General features: G+C 38.0%; 1 protein-coding gene across 1 annotated transcript in view; it reads left to right on the forward strand.

Moving 5' to 3' along the window:
* The window catches only part of HGFAC (HGF activator), a 42,808-nt gene that overhangs the window by 14,601 nt on the left and 12,487 nt on the right, over positions 1-15,720 (forward strand). Inside the window, exons 6-8 of the mRNA XM_027718427.2 lie at positions 572-703; positions 2,071-2,181; positions 14,457-14,631. Coding sequence (XP_027574228.1) covers positions 572-703; positions 2,071-2,181; positions 14,457-14,631 — 418 coding nt within the window. The remainder of the gene's footprint in view (positions 1-571; positions 704-2,070; positions 2,182-14,456; positions 14,632-15,720) is intronic.

Raw genomic sequence — 15,720 nt, forward strand, 5'->3', positions numbered from 1 at the left:
GTTTTATGGTGATGTCACTCCCAATTTGCTGCACATCAAGCAAAGAGTCTGGATTTTTCTCTGAGGGTTTTCAGTTGTGCTTGCTGAAGTTTAATGAAGGCTTTTCATAGAAACATGGAATTGTTTAGTTTGAAAAAGACCCTTAAGATCATTGAGTTCAACCATTAGCCCTACACTGCCAAGTCCCCCACCAGCTCTAGACTTCTCTCCTGACAATAAACAAAGAAGCCTTTTTCAGTGAATGATACATTAAAGTGGCACAGACACAAGTGTATACCACCGATTTGACTTTTTCTGTTTGCTGAACGAACTTTTGGAAGGGCTTAAGTAATGATGATGCTGTCATGCTTTAGGCGAAAGCCACCTCTGTCTCCAGGTCCTTGGAGCTTCTGCTCTAGTGGCTTGGTGCCTCCACACTCTGGAGGCTGGCTTACTTGAGAAGCACTGCCAACAAACATAGATCTGCTCAACAGGAAAGAAGGGATGAACAGAGAATGATGGAGATTGTGGCGCTGTTTCTTGCAAGGAATAACATCTGAAAGCTTGTGTTGTTTGTAAAACTTCATTTCAGAGAAATGTTTTGACGACAATCTCTATGAGTTCTTCGATGTGGGTGTGAGCTGGTCAAGAGTTCAACACGGAACTGTGGAGCAGTGCATGTGTGTGAACGGCCAGATCGAGTGCGAGCGTGTTGAACACACAGGTAAGGCACTATTTTGTGTTACAGATGTAGGCCTGCATGGACAGTGAGGATATTAGAGCCTGCGTGGTGTTACACACCATAGTGCTGCTCTTGCACCTCACATACCATCCCTAAAAGAGAACATTTTAGCTTTCCTTTCCATGCATGAGCAGTAATACTGACCCAGGAAATCACTTCAATATGTCCATCCTTATCCGAGGAAGTAATTATATGCCTTATGATGAATTTTAGGGACACACCGCAGGGTTTTCTTTGAGAGGGATGTAATCCTGACCTGCTGCATGTAAGAATATGCCACAGATTATATAGTAGAAATGCTAAAATTTCTCCTCCAAAACTGTAACATGCTTGAGTGGCACGCCCTGCTCTATATTTCTCTGCACACCTACAATCCCTTCATATTGCTGTTTCACCTCTGCGTTTCTTCTCAAGTCTATCCCACTCTCAAGTTGCTACCATGTAAACTTCACCCACCTCCAGGATCCCATATGACCTGCATTGACCCCAGAGTCCCCATGATTTTTGGCCAAACTTACCCATTCCTGGCTGGGGTAGTGCTTAGGTTATGAAGCCTCTTCCTTGTTTTAGGGCTACCAGGTGCTCAACACAGCTGGCCAGGCACAGGGCATGCACTTGGGGTTCTCGCTTACCCGATGAAGCCAGCACATCACCTTCCATTTGGAAGGAGAGATGTTGCAAGGCAAACCATATGCCTCACCTCTATAGGTGCTCTGGTATGGCTATTCTGTTACTCAGTCTGGCTGACTTCTACCCTGCTCAGACTCCCAAGTAACTTACAGTACAGACAAGCTTCATAAAAGCCCTTTGAAATAGGTGCGTGCTTTTATTCCCACCTTACATAACTGGAAACTAAAGCATGGAGAGTCAATGGCTTTCTAGGACATCAGGAGTCCATGGGAGAGTTGCAAAATTTGATAGGACTTAATACTTCCCAATCAGAGATCTAAAATATTTAACTGAACTGCCTACTAGATGTGTTATTAGAAGTTTTAATACAGCTTAGTGGCAAGCCTGGAACTGGTAGAACCCTCTCAGAGAAAGAAGTGTTAATATCATCACCACTAGTAATAATAATCACCACCCCCATTTTATCTATTGTTCATTAATAATATTTTTCAATAGCTGACATTATCCAATAGCAGTAAAAACAATGAGACAGACCTTAGTGGGCAGAAACCAGCCGAATTTCCTTTGATTTATATCAAGTGTAGGTCTGAGATGAGCAAAAAAGAAAATTCTTCCCAAAAATGTGTATGCACAGAGAAGATGTACTTAAGTAAAATAAAATGGACTGACTCTCTTGAATAATTTGTACCTTTGGTTTGATCTTTGGTTTCTGCTTGTAGGCTGTGTTCATGATCCTTGCATGAATGGTGGAGAGTGTAAAATGGTTACCTTCAGTGGGAAAATGGTATGCGATTGCAAAGAAAATTATGGGGGAAAGTATTGCAATATTGGTAAGTATAACAACCTACTGGCAAATGGAATATGGAGTTTTCATTTGCGTGTGAAGCTGGTGGGTTTTGCCCCTTGTTGTATTCTGCATTTGAGGACGTTTCTTGTAACAACTGAAGAGTCACACAGAACAAGGGTCTAATGTATTTCCACAGTGTAAAACACAACACACACTGAGACTCTGTTTCTAAAAATATTTGTTCATGCCCTTAACTTTATAGAAAATCAATCACAGAAATTTTAATCCAATTACTCATGCCCATATGGTAAGTTCATGCTTCCATTTTGCAGGATCAGTCACAGAGCTGTAGTCTAGAGCAACTGCCTCCCCACAGATCCATGCATCCCCTCATAAAACTGGAATTTATGCTCTGACAAAATCTAGCAGCTGACTGTGTTTGGTAGCACTAGATTACTGTGGGAAGTAGACAAAGAGAAAATGCACACCTTTTGAGTTACCTTGAATTTTAATAGCACATTTAGCCCAGTACAGCTTACATAAAAACACTTGCTTCCTCTGGTGGGTTAGGGCAGAGAAATATGCTTTTTGGTGTCTATGTGTTAGTCCTGTTTTGCTTATTAGAAGCTCCACAGTTTTTGATAGAACATTCCTCCAGAAGACTTAACATTTATCCATGCAGGGGTTAAATCTGCTTGTAAAGCTTGTTTGCACACTGAATCCTCGAGTTATATCAGTGGCTGAGTGCATAAATCCCATGGCTCATCAAAATTGAAGATATGACTCCCAGTAGCTATGGTGGGCACCTATTTGGTCCGAATGGTAATGAACACTGCAATTTGTATCTGGTGTTCTTTTTTTATTCTGATAGTTAACAAACTGTGCAGCTAACTATTCAAGCTGGAAATAAAAATCCATTTGGGAGACCAGCAGTACAGCTGGAATAACAAATAACAGGAGTGAATTGTCAAATTGGATGGTGTATAAACTGGTCCTGAACCTTCACTCACAAGGTACCTGATGAATTATGCAAAATGGGTTTGTGATGCTTTTAAGTTCTTCATAAGGAGCACTATTTTAGCTGGGGCCTGGATTATAAACATCAGGATGACAGTGTTATAGCTGTGATACCGGTTTCTGTCTGACTGGCTTAGAACAAGAAATAAGCAGGTGCTCTTTGATCACTTGAAAATAATAAAGCAAACGTTTGATTTGCTAAACAAATGGCTTTGGATGCTTACAATCCATCTGTGTTCAGCTGCCTAACACTCCCACATAAAATGGGAACTGAAGGAGTGTGTTTATGTGTCAGGGCCTTGGAAACAAGTTTAAAAAAATGAAAAAAACCCTCTCTGCCAGGATTTAGTCATTCTAAATTCACGCAAATGAATTAGTGCTCAGGTCTCTAGACCTGATGGTATCATCACACTAGGGCAATGGCATTCTGGTGAAAGCACTAGGAGTACTAACCTCAGAGCACACAGAACTGATTTTTAAATATGTGTTGCATTACATTTTTGTTTAACCCTTCAATTTGATGCTGTAAGCACAGCTGGCTTTTTTTCTTTGTCTCCTTCTTACTGTCTTCTATAGTTTTCCTTGTTTAACAGGACACAATTGTGAAGTTACCCTTTAGTCTGAATAGCTTGTATTTATAATGCTTGATTCAGATAATGTTACAGTGTCTCCTAAAAGTACTTTAATCTGAATTATTCAGTTATAGAGGCCACCTTAAGCCCAAGGTGTGATGCTAAAATATCTGATTTTATTTTATTTTTATAAAAAAAAAGAAATCAATCAATTTAATAAACAGTAAGTCTCCCAACCTGTTATTGAACTGTGATATGTTTGGGGTCTCTCTGATGTCCTCTGCCCTCAAATTATACAAAGAATAACTACTCTTGATATGGAAATCAACTGGAAAAACAGCTAATTTATCTTAACATTATACTCACAAATATTAATGAACAATGTACCATCCGGAGGCAGATCACAAGTCTGTAACTTGACTGTAGCTCAAGCACTGTCAAAGTAGACAGAAGAGTAAAGAAGGTAGCAGGAAATTAGTGAGAAATACTTCTCCCAGTTGAGGATTTTCTTAGCACATGCTTGGACCATCATACCTGATAGACTTTTACCTGTTTTCCATGAATTTGTCTAAACTCTTTGGAATTCCTTTATGCTTTTCCCTTTCACAGCATGCCATGTCAAGAAGTTCCAGAATTTAAATAGATGTGATGAGAAGCAGTATTTTCTATTGTTAACTAAAAACCTATTGCCTGGTAATTTCATTCTTCCCCTTTGAACAGTGAGTAATGGAATAATCATAACTTTTTTGATTTTAAAGATACCTATTTATCTGTCCATTACTTTTTTTGGACTACAGGGTCCCTGTCAGCGCTAAAAAATTATCTTTTCACTGATCTTAAAATTTTCTTGCAAACAATCATTATATATGTGTGTGTGTGTATATATATGTATGTATATATATGTGTATATATATTGCCAAGCCATTATTGTAAATGACCATGCAGCTACTGGAAAAGGATGATCTGACTTAAAAATACGGGAGGTGATAAAAGTAACATAGGAGATATCCATAACAAAGGAGATAGATATACAAAAGACAGTTTCTAATATAGATTTCTATTCTTTGTGGTAATACATTATTTTCTTGCCCTTAAAGAAGAAACTTTCAGTGCTAAAGAAAGAACTGCCATTTAAAAAAATGTTCTGAGATTTATGTGCATCAGCAAAGTTTGATTTCAAAGGAAATTAGATACATTGTGAACAAATCTCTCCCCAAACAGATGCTGTTTAAAATTTTTCAGGCATCCACGGTTAATTAAGTTTAATTCATAATAATTGCTCTTAAATATGCACCTATTTTCAGAAATAAGGATTTTGTATTAAAAGAGTAGCTTTATTCTCTCTGGAAACAGAGCTCTTATTGAGAGAGCTCTGAATCCAGTCTCTAGGTGAAGAGGCAGAATTAACTATCCAACCATGAGTAGCAATGGTTGTCTCCTCGTACAGAGAAAGTAATAAAAAGGGCCCAGGCCCAGCCACTTTGGCAGTGTTAAATGTGAGCAAGAAGTGAAACCTGAGGACGATGGGAGTGGGATATTTTGTGTTTGGCCCAAGTTGTTATACGGAGTGGAGAGGGAATTTTTATGGGAGATATTTAACTTCAGAATATTTAACTTCATTGGAGGTGATAACTGATGACAAACAGTTATAAACATGTAATTTTAAAATTACTTTGACATTTTATGTTTCTTTGAACAGATGGGAGCCATAGTGGAGATGCTGGGTGAACACAGAGGGACACACAGCTAAAGAAACAGGAGGAGTTATTTGACCAGAGGACAGATAACTCATTATAATAAGATTTATGGAGAAGTTAAAGGGAGTTGAAGGGTAAAGGAGAGAGATGTAGAACTTTTTTTCAAGGGATTGGTTCTTTTTGTTCTCTGTGGTTGAAACCCTACCACTACATTCACACTATTTGCCTCAGTTGATATGTGAGTGGAAATTAATATACGTATTTTGCCCAATTTCCATGTAAAATCACTTTCTTCTCCTTACAATTTCTTTGTTACTGCTTTTTTTGGGTGTGGGTTTTCAGTAAATTTGGGGTACTTATTTGTATTTTAAATTTATTCTTGTTTTATTGGAGGATATGTTAGTGGGATATCTTTATTCTGTTTACTTGTCAAGTCTTTTCCTGAAACTTCTAGTGTTTTTGAGTGGCTTTGTTGTGCTACTGTTTATCAGAGGAATAGCTGATACAGGAATAGCTGATATGTGGGGTTTAATACTACATATTTCAATGGTGTGTCAGCTTTCAACTGGATTTTTATGGTGTAGGATTACCTTAATCATTGGGTGGTACATTGGGGTACCCCAATGTACCAGCAAATCTGGGGTTTATTTATGGCTCAATTGTTTTATCAGGACTCAGCAACAGTTTAAGGTATGTTCTTGTGGAACTATTTGTGAAAACAAGGTAGCTGTGTACTAAAAGGCAGATTTTGGTGCTTTTCATGATTAAACTAATGAAGAAGTAGAAAGCAGCACATAGAAAGTCTGTCTCACATGGAAAGCCTGCTTGGATTTGTGTCGCTGTGGTTGTGGGTTACAGTAGTTTTGAGAGTATTGGGAGGACTGCATGGAGGATTGTACATTTTGAGTTTTCTTTAGGTTAGGTTAGGTTTAGGTAGCAATACTGGTTTGAGAGTATTTTGGTCATGATGAACTGTGAAGTTGGTGAAGATATTTCTGAAACCTCTTTATGTTTTCTAGTGTTTGGTTTTGGTTTCTTGGTTCCCTCCACACACACACCCCCCCCCAATTAGGCTATGGGTACTGGAATTAGAGTGGCACCATAGCTTTAAAGAAAGTATGAGTTGGAATGCTAATTGTGGAAGGCTTATGGTTATGTAAGGAGATGTGGTGTATGTCAGATGTAGGTTGAAGATTCTTAGAAAAGGAAGATGACAGAATAGCTGAGTATATAATTACATACATGAAAAAAACCTTCTTGGCCACATCTTTGGGGGTTAAACTGGGGGAGTATGAGGCAATAGAATTAGTAAAAATGACAGCAAACCCACCTTTTCAGTGGTTCTTTTACTGAAATAGGGTGTTTGCAGTTTTCTACTAAAAAAGGTACTTTAGTAAAGTAAATTCAGCTCTGGAGGCTGGAAGGAAAGTTTTAAAACTTTTTTTCTTCTGAAGAAGATGGAAGATAATGCATCTTAATTTTTGGTTTATACTTACTATCTGCTAGAATGTTTTTGGACTAGTGTTAACTTTTTATTTTCTAGGATCACAAGAGACAAAAAAAAAGAAATAGGGTGAAGTACAATAATGAGGTCTGTTGGCTTACAATGGTGAGTCTTCAACCAGTCAGTCAGTTCTCCACTGAACTTGGACTAGTACGTCTGTGACTAAGACTTGAAGAGGATTTCTAAGTGGGGCTGAGATGATGCTTGTTGCTTGCATGTCTGAAGAACTGGGATTAGTAATAAAACTAGGCTGAAAAAGAATGAAGTTATTATGGAACAGCAGATAAAAAAGCACAGTTATGGCTGAATATAGCTTGGAGAGGTGACTATTTTATTTGCAGAGGTAAAGTTTTATGGGTCCCCTGGGAAGATGCATAAAGGGAAGGCATGGATTAATAATGCAAGGATAATGAAGAAAAAGCCCAGGGCTCCACTACAGAAATAGTAATGGTGGGTTGGATTTTCATTTAATTTTGAATTATTCCAAAATAATTCAAATAATGCTGGAGTTACACGGAGAAAGAAGTTACATAGTAGACTGTCACCTGCAGTGATAAATGGAAGGGGGGATTGGAAGATGAAGAAATAAGTAAGCATGGCATTGTCAAGCAAGTACCCACCTCTGATTCATTGCAGTGAGATAGTGCCAATCTAGGGAATGGTGAACAGGAGCCTGGAGATAACTGTGGCTTTGCAAAAAAACAACTATAAGGTGTCATTTATGCAGGTGACAGATGTGAGCAATAATAGCGAGACTATTCTGATCTCCCAGCTTTCTTTATAGGTTTAGGATAATAATAAACATTTTGGCTAATACAGAATAAAACATAAATGAAGAAGGAAGCATTGTTTGCATGGAGGTTATGGATTAGTCATTTACATTTGAGACCTTGGCAAATGTGGGCTAAAGATAATGAGATAATGAGCTATACTGGTAGCAAGCATATAGCAAGGATTAACTCTGGAAGGATTGAGTGATAAGGCAAATTCCAAGAAAGAGGCAAAAATTTCTCAAGAAAGAGTCTATATTTCCAGATAGGAGTAGGTTTGAGATCAACAGAGGGCTTCTTTATTTTTACAGAGAAATGCATTTTCCAGATATTGATGGGCAATAGGTTTTCTGTGGTGTCCTCTGTGCTCCTACAGAGGTACCTTTTTAGATCACAAGTCTTTGTTGTAATCCTAGTATAAACTAATATGATTAATATCAGCAGCTGCTAATATGAAGCAGCTGCTTAGTCCTTACTCTTGTGATTGAATGCCTGACTCAGCAGTAGTATTAGTTACTGGGTGCTGGTTAATTCAAAGCCATAATGGTGTTTTTAATCCTATTTTTGATTTATTTGAGACATGACAGTGGTACCAGTTCACTATGTTTTACAGAGGGCACATCTTCTCTTGCAGTGTGAGGGGACTGACATCTCTTAATCCATACAACCTGTTTTCCTGTATAATTGTCAGTTAGGAAGGTGGTTGAAGGAAAGATGTGGAAGACATGGTACAGCAGCTCACAGGCTTTCAGCTCATCCTTGGATTACTGTATTGTTTGTCTTTCCCATTGCCTGCTTTCTCCTCCCAGCCCACACAGGATGCTTTGGGGGCTCCAGAGACCACCCCACTCATTACTGTCCCTCTGCAGTGCAACTGCTCATCTGCTGACCATCATTAATTACTATACAGTCTGTTTCTATTCCTGTCCAGAGACTTATTTTGGCTCATACTCTAAACACATAATGACCTAGGGGTATAGGTATAGAATGAAAACTTTCACTATGCATTAGGCACTCAGATACTCTTGAAAATCCTGTAAGGTAGATTGTGCAATAGGTTGTTTCACTGTCAAAGTAATATAGCACTGGAATTTTTGCTTTTTGCTGCTGGAATTTCTTTCCTCTACCTCTTGACAACCTATTTCCTAAATACATTGCTCCTTTCAGCTCTATATACCTACATATTTGATTGCATTCATGACTCTGTAAATCATAACTATTGTACTAGAATTGAAGATAATCAATAGAAAAATGAAATGGAAGAGACAGTCCTTTCTCTTATCTAGAATATTACTTTTCCAAGCTGTCAGAAAATACTGGTAGAGTTTATAGATTGCTGGACTTAAACTTTTATATTAAAGAATTCAATTTACTCAGAAGGTAGCTTTGTACATTAGCTTTTATAAGAAACATAAATCTCTTCAATTTTAGCTCTGTTGATCTAAGCATTTGCAAATTTGAAGGTACAAAGATACTTTGAAGAAGAAATATATTAAAAAATAAGTCTAGTTTCAGTAAATGAAGTATCCCATCCTTATGTTAGAATGTTACTGAAAGAGATATTTTTGTGCTATGTAAATCACTTTGTTACCCCAGTCTTAGATCCATTCTTGTTTTACATGGTAAGTTTTTATTAGATTTAATTCATTACAAAATGATGCCAATTTTTCCACCTTTCTGCCTAGTTTTTGGCTCAGACAAATTGTTTGTATGTGTTATAATCAGGCTACAGTTTCAGCAGGGATTCATTTCAGTGTTAGAGGTTTTACTGCTATTCAACAAACTGGAAAGTGGCACAATTATTGGAATTACTTGTTATAAATCAATGCAATCCACTGTTGTATGAAATCATGAGCCCAAACAGAAACATTGAAATCTAGGTATAGATTTCATAAGTGTATGACTGAATGATACAGAAATACAGCCATACAGATATATAGCTTCCCTAATATTTCACTTGTGGCATATCATCTTTAATTTTCAAACTCTGAAAGCTACAGAGAGTGCTGTTATTCTCACTTTCACAGACAGGAGTTAAAATGTGAAGCAATTTGCTTCAAGCCAGGAACAGTCGAGTCCTGAGGCTGTTGCCTTGCAGTCCTCTGCCCCTAGTCATTGAACTTCATATTCTTATCATTAAAGAGTGAAAAAAAATGGCAACTGCTTTCTTCTGTGATGTCTATGCCCACCTGGGCACCTTCCCAGATATTTACAGAGATTTTCAGTAGCAGGGTGTATATCTGTGTGTATTGTGTTTCAGTCTGATATTTGATGAAATAAGATGCCTGTAAGAGCAATCTCTATGAATACTGGAGACTCCTTTCTGTCACACATTTATTGCCAGCCCAGTCTAGTGGTTAGCTGTGTTTGCAGCTCCCTGAAATCAAAGGCTTTCATGTCTTTCATCTCTGAGGGGATCTCACAGATACCCAGGAAAGGGGGTCAGGGAACTTCTAGGTGAATCAAGAAAAGGCAGACCCTTCTGCAAGAATCTGATGAGTCCAAGCTCACACAGAAAGGAAACTTGAAATTATCTGTGTAAAGGATACCTTGAAGAGCAACACATCCTGCAGTGCTGAGGCTGTGTAAGCAATAAACTTATACAGAGGCATAAAATGTCATTGTTCATTGCTTTTCATCTTGAAGAAATGGCATGAAGCTGTCAGGGCAGATTTAGGTTAGATACCAGGAAAAGGTTTTTCATCTGGTGGTTGGTTGAGCACTGGAACAGGCTCCCCAGGGAAGCAGTCACAGAACCAAGCCTGTCTGAGTTCAAGAAGTGTTTGGACAATGCTCTCAGGCACATGGTATGATTCTTGCGTGTCCTGTGCAGGGCCAGGAGTTGAACTTGATGATCCTGATGGGTCCCTTGCAACTCAGCATGTTCTATGATTCTATGATTTTTAATAAATGAAACAGGTTTAGGTGAAAATATACATTTGTAGATGTATTAGGAAGACTTTGGAGATATATGAGTGCCCTTGTCTTGCAAACCAGTTGCTACCTAGTGAGTGCTGGAGTGCTTTCTCAGACAAGCACAGGCGACGCAGGGCTTAGGCTCAAAGCACTCCAGCCTTTGAAGCTTCCAGCTCTGGAGCTTCCTGAGACACTGCAACAGGAGTGGAAATGTGCTCCAGGAAAGCTCTGGATGAAGGATATTCTCTTAATTCCACCAGTGTTTTGTTTTAGTTTATGATTTTCTAAGAACTCTTCCATTGGAGTAATTGATATTTTAGGCACTGGAGAAGACCACTTGTAAAGGCATTTGTAAGCAGAGAGGAAATGTATGTCCTTTTCCTCTCCTCCCCTCTCCCTTCCTGTCTTCTGCTTATATAGAACAATAAAAGAAAAAAATCTAACATTGTATTTAATAAAAGCGTTACAGGTTTGTCAGGGAAAAAACAAAGTGTTTCTGAATGAAAGGGTTACTTAAAACTTTGCTGTCCCAGAATTAGGACTATCAGGGGAAAAATGTATTTTTATTACCAGAATGAAATAGCTTATGTGTATCTGGAAGGAAAATACATTCAAAGCTCAAAAACATTAGGAAAATTGCTGATGAGATGTTCTGAGGAAAAGAAAATCTGAAAGATACATTGTTTTCTGCAGAAAGACTTCCAAAGCAAACTCCTAAAATATTCAGGTATGTAACTATAGAACTTGAAAAAAGATCTGGAGATAAAAAGTTTGTGAAATGTTTTCAGGCAGTTAGCAATTAGAATTGGTTGTATAACTGCTATTTCAGGTTGATGTTAATTTTAAGGTCCAAACCTGCTTTTTATTGAAAAATTAAAAGGCAAAGACTTGGTGTGACATGCTGATAAAATATGCCACCCTAACACAATTGAAATGTTTTATGTGAACTGTTGCAATATCTTGGATTTTAAAAATAAAACACGACAGGAAATTATTTCTAGTTTTAAATTTTAATTTTTTTTTCCCCAAAAGAAATGAGCAATAGTGATAGTGGCATAGGACTGTGGAGTAACTTGAATCTGCATTTGCATTAAAACTTTCATAATATGAATGTTTAGGCCATTTCTACTCAACACAGTGATTGACAGTAGCACAGAGAAGTGAATGAAGAAAAAAATGCATATTATGTCCTCCATTACTTTCTTACACATAAGAAAATAAATGTGTTTCAGAGTTATCAGACATTGTGCAACCTATACAGATTTGGGAATGAATAATTCCCAATCAGAGCAACCCATTAAGAACTACTGAAAGCAGATCATCTACACATCATTTCTGACAAAGAGAGAAAAAGAGATTTTTTTCAGTGCTGTAACAGCTCAAAAAGAGAATTAGAGGAAAAAGGTCCATATGACTTCAATAGTTGCAGAGATTTTTTTTGGAAAACTGTTTGTCCTGAATTATAAGTGATAAAATGCATTGGGTTTTGCATATACTTCTCATGGCCATAGTTATACAATGAAGAACCCATTAATGAGAGCCACTGTGGGTACCAGGGTGTTGCTGCCAACCAGTCAGATAAAGGTTGCTGGAGTGAAGCACAGACCAATGGAAAGCTACTAATGAAACAACTGCACTGACTCAGAAACTTCTCCAAAAGACATGAGATTAAGTCATGTTATGTCTGTGCCCAAAATACTCCTTATAAAACCAAAAAGAAACAAAAAACTGTTTGACAGATATTACTGTTCCTGTCAACAAGTGCAAGATGTAACCTAAACTTCTCAGTTACAGAAGGAGAACGTGAGGAATGGTTTAAAAAGGAGCCAAACTCTTCCAGTTAAAATATGCTGGCAGCTTTAGCAATGACTGGCAGACCTGATGAAACAGAGATACATTGGATTTTAAGACTGACAAGGATGAGCACAACTTTTAAACACTATCTGCAAGATGTCCAAACCATTGGTATTGCAGAACATGGCCCTGGTTTACACTGAAACAGAATCTCTTGTTTCATCCTCATAAATATAGTCAACTCTAAATTGTTTCTGAATGTAATAAGTAGAGTACAAATAAAAACAGCATTTTGCACTTGAAATATGAAAGAATTTAGCATACAGCACGATGGCGGTATTTTCATGACACTGTTTCAGGCAAACAAAGCAGCATAACTTGCAAGTTGCCCAGAAAATACATGGCAGGATTGCCGAGACATGGTTACTATTACTAGCAATACAAATGATAGCTCACAAATTATTTTCTGTGAGCTCCTAGATTATGCTTGTTAAAATATAAATTTGATTTAATGTTTTATTCATAGTAATTGAAATAAAGGGAATTTGGTTCAGGGTGTGGGTGGGACAAACTGTGGTCTCGTCATCTCAAAAGTGTCTGCCAGGCCAAGCTAGAGAGTGAATTTTGCTAGGTGTTTGTATGCTAACTCGCACTGAAGTTCTTGCACCAAACTTCTTGACTTCCAGCTCCCAAGTTTATGCCATATGCTTGCTTGTGGTTTTGGGGTCTGTCACTACACTGATGACTTGGAAGAATAATTGACATCAGCAGTTCAGTGCTGCAATTCACCAGTTCAGTGCTGGTTATGGGCCCTGGTTCACGTGTCACCTTATTCTGTCAGAACAAACAGATCCTTGTCAATAGCTGTCTACACTGTGTAGTATGATGGATCATCCTCACAGTGTGTTTTTCAACAGTCAGGCAATATCGTGATGTTATATCTTTAAGTATGTCTGGAAGTTTAGAAGAAGATTCCGCCAGTCTTGCAGATGTCAAGGATAAGTCACAGTGACATAGCTGGGATAAGAAACCTTCTGAGGCTTGGTCACAATTAATCCTCTTTGTGCATTAGATGGTTTTCTGTTTCCTTTGGGATACTCTGAGCTGTGTTTTGAGGTGTAGGCTTTCTGCTCAGTGGAGTTATTTGTATACAAATGCATCCCCATATGTTTTTCAGCCTAATGCTGGTATGTGCTGTTGATAGATCTTGGCAGCTGAGTATATAGGTCATAGAATATGTATGTGTTAGACCGATCTGAAGAAATAACCCACATGCAGGTGACAAAGAAATGGCTTTCGAATAAGGAAATTCAACCTACTAGTTAAATTTTTGCAAAATAGATATGTTTGCATTATGTAGCTACATGTATGTAATATATACAGGTATGGTGTATATATATATATGGGTATATATGAGGCCATAATAAGTACTTTCAAAAATCAGGCCTTTTAATCACTTGCTAGCAGGGCAGGATTGTTTTCAGTACTTTTCAACACATACATCTCTATTTGAGCTGGTTACCTTAAGCATTTTATATTGTCATCGGTGATACAGTTAATGTGGACAGGAGTGTATGGGATTCACCACATCTTAAAAAAGTCACCTCAAACAGGCTGGATCAGTTTGGCACTAGCAATCCCTTTTCTCTTAATTGACTAAAAAGGGAGTCCCCAGCGATGAGCTCAGTTGTGTCTAAAATTAGACCAGAGGAATCCCATCCATATTGCTGACTTTGCTGCAGATTGCTGACTGAAATGTTCCATACATAGTACAGATTTTAGGTCTAATTTTCTGCTGTTCCGTCTCTTGAATAATTATCTGTGCATGTGTAAAATGAGGTTAACTTACTACTAGTTTTAAACAGAAGTTTTAACTGCTTGGGTTACTTTATCGAAAAATCCTCATTTGATGCATTCAGTTCCCGTGGAACATCAAAGGCACTTTACAGAACTAGGCCTGCTGGCTCTCATTTAGGACCTCACAGCTGTGAAGTAAGTATTGAACATGCAGCTAGCATTGATTCCTGACCAGTCTCTCTCTCTGCCAGTTCCGAGCCATCGGTGCTACATTGGCAATGGCACGGAGTACAGAGGTACGGCCAAGACAACCATTTCTGGGCACAGCTGCTTGCCTTGGAATTCAGACCTGCTTTACCAAGAGCTTCACGTTGACAGCACTGGGAAAGCAGTACAGCTTGGCCTGGGCCCATTCCCTTACTGCAGGTGAGGAAAGTTCTTGTTTGCTCTGCATTTGTGCAGCAAGACGTGGATGTATTGTGGAAAGAAGAAAGGCCAGGAATCTCAAAGCAGGTGTTTTGACTGTCTCAGAAAGTCTAGATTGAATTCAGCAGCCTGACAAGAGGGACTGTACAGAAGACAAGATCTGGTAATAGGCTAAATCAATAGCTGGGTCTGCCAAGAGAAGCTCAGGCACAAAATAATGTTGGAAATACCAAGTCTTTTTTTTTCCCTGGGGGATGTTTATTTTTTTAAATGAGACCATAGTGCAAAACTTTTGAAATTGTTCGTTAATGACTGTCCAAAAGGAGAAAGCAATGCAGTAGCTAAATTGAAATGGTTAAATTTAATTTCTAATTCTTTGCTTGTGAAAGATGTATCATAAAGGAAAATATTTTCAAAAGAGAAAAAATATTTGAAAATGAAAAATCAAAACACTATATTGAAATAATATTGAGAAGGGATGTCAAATTTATTTCTTGGATTTCTTACAAAGCAAAGATATTGCCAAATAAGATTTCACAGTGTTCCAATTTTGTCTGAACCACATACTGATAAACTATATTTCTGCTGAAATTTTCTGTTGAGCTACACTGAAAATAGCTTGTGCTATATAGGTTTATGTCTTCTCCTCAGTCACCTTATGTTCCCCCTATTTCTGAGGTCTAGATGAGGCCAATTTAGAGAGAACATCTCTCATCCTGGAGATGAGCAAATGCTAAAACTGGCAAACTTTGGATGATTCTCCATAAATTACTGGTTGATGTATAAAGTTTTATTTGTTAGTTTTCTGTTTGGTTGGTTTTTTCCACAGAAAGTTAGAAGTTTTTCCACAGAAGTTAGACCAGGGTGTCAGGAAAATCAGAATGCACTGCATTTCCTAATTTGTTCATGCATGCATGCTGAAATAGTTCTTCTCTATCTAACACAAACTAACAATAAGCAATTTCTACCCCCTCCTTTAAACCCTCTCAAATTGCTTCATGCAAGCACTTCAGTACTTGATTTATGGTGTCCCAGCACAGCATGGAAATTTATCTGGCACATATTTTATGCTTTGATAAAACCTGAGCC

This window comes from Pipra filicauda, unplaced genomic scaffold (genome assembly GCF_003945595.2).
Source record: "Pipra filicauda isolate LSUMZ 115617 unplaced genomic scaffold, ASM394559v2 scaffold459_size522612_pilon, whole genome shotgun sequence".
In the NCBI taxonomy this organism is placed as follows: domain Eukaryota; kingdom Metazoa; phylum Chordata; class Aves; order Passeriformes; family Pipridae; genus Pipra; species Pipra filicauda.